The following is a 7,075-nucleotide window of genomic DNA, read 5'->3' as shown; positions in this document are numbered from 1 at the left end:
TAACAGAAAGGGAGGAATTTTGATTATCCCTACATGGTGAGTTATAATATATAAAAAGAAAAATCAAAGAAGGAAAATGCTCATACTTTACATAGTTTTAATATATTTTTTAATATATTCTATATTATGTTTGTTGACTGGTTTCGCTTTCATTAATCATGGCATTAAAATTATTTTAATTACATATTTTCTTAAAAATAATTTTTTTGTCCATGTTTTGTGTGGAGTTTATGAATGAACTCCACACATGCTGTGCTTATGAAGCCCTGTCGAACCAAGCGAAGTTGTAGTCGTGGCCAATGCCAGTGCCATCTGACTGGCACCCATGCCAGTAGCATGTAAAAAGCACCATTCTAGCATTGGGCCTCATGAAGGCAGTGATGTCAAGCCAAGTGAGATCATAGTTGTGGCCAATGCCAATGTCACATAACTGGCCCGTTGAAAGCATCCTTCAATAATTGGGCGATATGCTGTGCTTGTGAAAATCTGTTGAACCAAGTGAAATCGTATTTGTGGCTGGTGGTATGTAAAAAGCACCATTTGAGCATTGGGCCTCATGGAGGCAGTGACAAGTGACCAAGACCTTTGGCTATATACCATGCTTGTGTAGACCTGTCAAACCAAGTGAGACTGTAGTCGTGGCAGATGGCAGTGTCAGGTCATTGGCACCCATGCCTGTGGCACATAAAAACCATCCACTACACATTTGGAGTGGTTGGCATTAGGAAGGGCATTCAGCTATAGAAACCTTGCCAAATCAGATTGGAACCTGGTGCAGCCCCTCGGCTTACCAGTTTTCAGCCAAACCGTCCAACCCATGAAAAGCAGATGTTATATTATGATGATGATGGTATAGGTACATACATACACATATATATATATATAAGAGCTTGTTAAAATTTGATATAAATTATATTAAAACAAAGTAACAAAAAAATATAATTAAAAAATATGAAAAACATTTAGCGTAAATTATCCATACATATATGTGAAAAAGCCTCTAGCTAGGATGGCTTAAAGTATCTCATGAATCAGCCTACTTGCTATTCAAATTTGCTTCATCATGAACAAGTCTATAAGTAGTTTGGGAGTGAGTGGGTAGAAAGAGGCTCACATCCTGCTGAAATCTCCAGTACATATAGCAATAAACTCTTCATATGATTTTCACCAGCAATCTCTTAAGTATCTTCAATACTTTGCTCTCATTTCTTCATAAATAAGTATCTTCTTGATTTCATTTTCTCTTGCAATTTGATTAAAAAGTTCATCAAGTCCTTTTTAAATGTCCTCAGTACTGTGAACTTCATGGTTTCTGATGGAGAGGTGGGTTTCTTAGTTTTGATTTCTTCAATGACTGAAGTGAACCAACAATTTGCCATCTCTACTTGATCTTCCTATCGACTTCATTGATGGAGGAAAGAGAACAGGACACAACTGGTTGTGACTAGTATTCTACTTTCGGTTCTTGGAGGTATACTGAAGGTGCAACTGGTGGTCATTTGGTTAATAGCAGTCACTGGAACCAGCTATTGTTGGTTCTACTGATTTCATTTCTTATACTTCTCTAGTTACTCATGGCAGAAAGCACTCAAGTGGTTATTGCTATATGTGTAACAACTGGTTTTCAGGCTTTGCACTGTCTGTCTCATGACTATTCTTTCTGCACCCATGATGGTTCACAGCTCCACAACTGCTACATGGTTTTCTACAGTCATTTTCAGTAATATCCTTTAACGGTGATTCGTATAATGCCTCACTAGTTTCTAGGCCGGTGTATTGTGTACACACACACACACACACACACATATATACATTGCCTTACACTCCATTTTGAATATCATGTATTTCATTCCATAATGTCTTCCTTGGCTATGTGGAAGATATGTTATTCCACACATTAAGCAGTATTGCCTGCAATTATTTTTTCAGAAGCATGAGCAAAAACAATGTCTTCTGAGATGCAGAGAAGTTATTTTCTAATTTCTGTGCTATTTGATGACAGACATAAGCATGGATGCACCATACCTTGCCACACAACTCTGCAAGGCAAACTTCTATTCCACCAGATAATTCATATCTCGGGTTAATCTGTTGGTGGTAGCACCAGTTAAATATGGAAGGCTGCAAATGTTTCCCTTGTTTCTCAATTCAACTCTTCAGGGATCCCTTTGCTTGGTAAAATGTATAGTGTGTGTGTATATATCATCATAATCAATGTTGTTTTTATTGTAAGAATAGTTTAAATTGTTCAAAATCATCCTAATCCTTTTCTCACTGGCCTCAACGAACCATACATAAAATACAAAATGTATCATACAAAACATGTGGAGCTGTACACGTATATAATAAACAAGAAGTTGGGAATATGATATTTTAAAACAGGGTAAAAATTTAGTATACAAAACAATAGAGGTGGCCCATCCGGAAATGTGTGGGAAGCAGCCATTTAGGTAGGATTAAGAAACATTGTAATTTCAACAAGTCTGTAACTTAGGTTCTGTGAATCTGCCTAAGAACATCTTTGATGTTAGCAAAACTATACAGTTTATTACATCCTTAAAGTGGTACTCTACAGTTCTTGCTAGATTGTTCAGAGGCTTTTCACCAACCTTCTACCAGTTTGTGATCAGATATACATACTTATCCCCTATTTCTTCCTCAACAAGCATTAACATTTCTCTTGTTTCTTAGCTTCTTCCTTGGCAGATTCATTAGGTCCAGGTTTTCAGTTTGGAGAGCTATAAAGTCCAAGTTCCCCAGGAAAAGGGACTGGGGCTTTTCACGAGAGACTTTGAGTATCCTACTTGCCTTTAGTTTGGGCTTATTCTTTTTTTGATTCTGGTGGTCTTGCTTCTTTTACTTCCCTGATGGTTTCCCTTACATTTCTTCAGATTCCATCTTCTCACCATAGCTGCAAGATGGTGAAGGAGAACAGCTGCTTGGAGTCTCTGCAGGAATAAAGTGCCTGAGTCATGCCTGCCTTCTTGCTTCATCTTCAGTGTTAAAATAATAGGCATGCACTTCCTGCTCCTGTTGAGGGAGCATATATCCTATCATACACAGATCCATAATTCCCTCCAGCTTCTCTTTCAAGGGTATATGGAATTGCTCTTAATTTTTTTGAAAACAGATGCAAGGCTAGCAATAGATATATTGTTGCTTTTCAATGTAGTTCAAATTTGTATTTTCACCACTTTTTCTTTTGTGCTCTTCAAATTGTAGTTGTTTGTGCTTATTAACAGTGTTTGACTGACAGTTTTTTTTTCTGTTTTTCTTTCTTCAATAGGGAGAGGGGAGGTTATATTTATTGCTACCACCATTGTGGTTAAGATCTCTTCTTTGTTGCCACAGTGGAAGCCATACTAAACCATTAGTGAATAAAACAAAATGGATGTTTGCAAAAATAGATATTTACAATAAGATATCTAGAAACAAACCTCCTTTTACAACCCAGGTAATGGAGTGGATGTTTAAATATTGCAATGCTCTTTGTTGTTGAAAAAAAGAAAGAATATGTTTCCATTATGTAATTTGGAAGAAATCACCTAAATAGAGCTCTGTAAAGAAAGATGCCCACAGCAAACAACAATAACAATAATATTAATTATCTATGATTAGCTGTAAATGTACTGTTAAAGAGTACAAAGGCAGGCATAATAGCACCTGTGTATTAAAAGTGAATCTCTAGAATCACCTAAATAATGAATCCCACTTACATTGTGTATATATTATACCTTACAGTGTATAAATATTGGTTCATCCCATAAATAATGAGGTCTTTTTATACTTCTTTTATTTTTCTAAAATATACTCTCTTTCATCTATCTGGTAGATTTGCAAGGCCCCTCTTCCAAAATTCACTTGTCGTGATGAAAAATATTCCTCCAGTACTATTCTGACATCATCTACAGAATTCATATTTTTTCAGCTCAAATGGTTTTCAAGATTGCAGAATAAATGATAATCAGATGAGACAATGTCCAGTTAATATGGTGGGTGGGGCATCGTTTCCCATTCAAACTGTTCCAGCTTTTGGAATGTCATCCTTGCTGTATGTGGCCAAGAATTATCCTGATGGAAGAACACCTTTCGTCTTGAAACCAAAGACAGTTGTTTTTCTTCTAGTGCTTACTTAAGCCGCACAAGCTGCTCACAGTAGATCTTCTTTGTTATCATTTGGTTTGGGTTTAAAAGTTCTAAATGGACTAAACATTTCATATCCCACCAATCAGATAATAACACCTTATGTGGGTGAAGACCTTCTTTAACCCTGGGGTGCTGGTGTTTCTCCTTTCCCTACCCACTGTCTTTGGTGCTTGACATTTTTATAGAGAACCCATTTCTCGTCACCAGTCGCTATTTGGTCCAAAAAAGGTTCATTTGTGAGAGGTGACAGCAAAGAAGAGCACACATTCACTCTCTGCAAGTGATTAGACTCAGAAAGTTTGTGAGGAACCCACTGACCTAATTTGCAAACTTTTCCAATGGCATGCAGGTGTCGATGAATGGTTGAATGACTAAATCCAAGCTTCTCTGCTAGTTCCTCAACAGTTACGACGGGATTTTGTTCCACCAGGGTTTGCAGGACATCATTGTCAAGTTCTACAGATCTTCCAGGGCAAGGCACATCTTCCAGGCTGTAGTTTCTGGCTTGGAATTTCTGGAACCACCGTTGACACTGGCTTATGTTTATTGTCTGATCTCCATATACTGCATTAATATTCCTTGCACTTTCTGTTGTGTTGTTGCCTTTATTGAACTAATAAAGCAAAATGTGCTGAATATGCTCTTTTGTTATATCCATTATAGCTTTGCAAAAATAACTGCTAAAATCGAACTGCACTCTTCAAAACTTGCACTAAGAATAAGGACAAGGTAAAACTACTACCTGTTTTTAAAGCAAGTTGATGCAGGTAGTTTATCCCATCCAACTCCAACTTTTAGTTCATACAATTGAAAATACCACATTATTTATGGGATAACCCAATACACACACACACACACACACACACACACATACACACAAACATCATCAGACTAAAACTGTCTGCTCCAATAACAATGCTATTGAATAAGAAATACACCATCTCAAAAGGTGGCATTGTAGAAATATAAATACCCACTGCAAAACCTAACAACTGTATTCAACCAAACTGTTATGGTAAAGGTAAGACCAAACCCCATTGTGATCCTACCCTATTGCAAGGACCAAGCTGAGAAGATGCTATCCTTCCTAATCTGACTATGTCATATATATATAAAAAATCAGGATGGGCAGACTATGTATTGTATGAAAATGGAATTCATATACCACTATGACTAACATTTTCATTATAAACAAAAATCCACAAAGGAAATTACATGAAGATAAAAGAAGACAGAGTGTGTGTGTATGCATGTGTGCATGCATACATGCATGCATACATACGTACATACATACAAACATACATACTTTCATGCATGCATGTATGTATACATGCATAAACACACATTCTGTCTCCTTTAAAAACAATTATATAACTAATTCTTGTCCAATAAAATATAAAATAATATAAATTTTTAATTTTAAAGTTCCTTATGCAAAGCACATCAGCTACAGCTGATCATCTAGTTAATGGGTTGGGTTGATTTCTCTGTCCATGGAATTGCAGTGTGTTTATAGTCAAGATACTTAGCTGCAAAGAGGGAATATGGTAGCATTTATTATTGTAAACAATTGGAGCTTTTTGTAATGCACAAGTTTCTTTAAGATTGCAATACTTATTAAAATCTTTACATGAGTGTTTCAAAAAGGGTTCTTTAGGATCAAAATACTAATAAATAGGACATCACTTTAGATATATAAAAAAGTTCTGGAAATGAGAATGGTGTTTCATCTTCTAAGAACTTACATTACTTGTTGGAAATCCTTTTCATAAAGAGAACCAAAAGGAAAAAGAATAAACGAATTAAAAACAAAAAATTATAATCAGTTATCATTATTATTCTTAATACTATTTCCAATACCAAAAATTAATTCTATATAGATTATAAATTCTATTATCAAGACATATAGATAAAATAGTAAAACAAATAAAAAGTTAAGCATATGTTATTCAGAATGAAAAAGTATTATATTAAAAGTCAAAAATGAAAACTTGAAGATAAATATATAATTGAAATTAGAAACTTACAGGTTGAAAATAATCTTTCTCTATTTCTGCTTCTTTCTCCCATATGACTTTGCTTTCATCGACTGTTTCACGAAAGTAAACCTTGGTTCCTTTCATAAAATTCTTCCCAATTATAAACAAGTCTTTTCCACCTTTCACAGTACATGATGTTAAACTCAGTCGTGACACTTCAGGCTGTCCAACTGGTTGGGCTGAAGTAGTTGTAAAAGAAAGAGAGGAATAATAAAGATTGCAAATGCTTGGTTGATTTTCAAACATTTACCTTTTATTTAACATATTTAAAAAATTTGAACATCTGTTGACCCTATAACAAGCAAACATTACTCCCTATATAACAGCAATAAAAAAACACTTAAAGCAGTGTACAAACCACTACACACACTAAAAAAAATCCTCCAAACAAGAAATGATTGTCTACTTGATAAGCAAGAATTTGCTCATGAATACAATATAAATCAGTGTATTAAATACATGTATGTGTACTCTTGTGTCAGGTCTTTGATATTGCAAAAACTCTGGCCAACTGAACTTGTTGCTTTGATATAACCTGCAGGTTAGCCTAAATATAAGAATGGAGTGTTGAGAAAGGAAGAGAGGAGTCATCATCATCATTGTTTAACATCTGTCTTCCATGCTAGCATGGAAAAGAAATGTGAAGGTGAGTATTAAGAGAGCTATTGAGAAAGATAGAAGTAGTAAGAGGAGATTTCAAAAGTGGTGGGCTGCATTGAGACAGAAGTAATTAGGAGGGGGCACAGAAAAATAAACCAAGATAACAGAGACATGGGAGATGGAGTATGTTTAACATAGAAAAAGGAGAGAGTGAGTGAAAGAGAGAGAGAGAGAGAGAGAGAGAGAGAGAGAGAGAGAGAGAGAGAGAGAGAGAGAGAGAGAGAGAGAGA

The 7,075-nt window shown here is 35.5% G+C and overlaps 1 protein-coding gene across 3 annotated transcripts in view; it reads right to left on the bottom strand.

The window, feature by feature from the left end:
• The window catches only part of LOC106876878 (nuclear factor of activated T-cells 5), a 231,414-nt gene that overhangs the window by 47,268 nt on the left and 177,071 nt on the right, over nucleotides 1-7,075 (bottom strand). For all 3 annotated transcript variants that reach the window (XM_014925617.2, XM_052968923.1, XM_052968922.1), the window contains exon 10: nucleotides 6,174-6,364. In XM_014925617.2, coding sequence (XP_014781103.2) covers nucleotides 6,174-6,364 — 191 coding nt within the window. The remainder of the gene's footprint in view (nucleotides 1-6,173; nucleotides 6,365-7,075) is intronic.

This window comes from Octopus bimaculoides, chromosome 6, assembly GCF_001194135.2.
Source record: "Octopus bimaculoides isolate UCB-OBI-ISO-001 chromosome 6, ASM119413v2, whole genome shotgun sequence".
NCBI classification, from domain to species: domain Eukaryota; kingdom Metazoa; phylum Mollusca; class Cephalopoda; order Octopoda; family Octopodidae; genus Octopus; species Octopus bimaculoides.
Note: the sequence above shows the minus strand (reverse complement) of the source record. Positions and strands in the feature narration are given on the sequence as shown.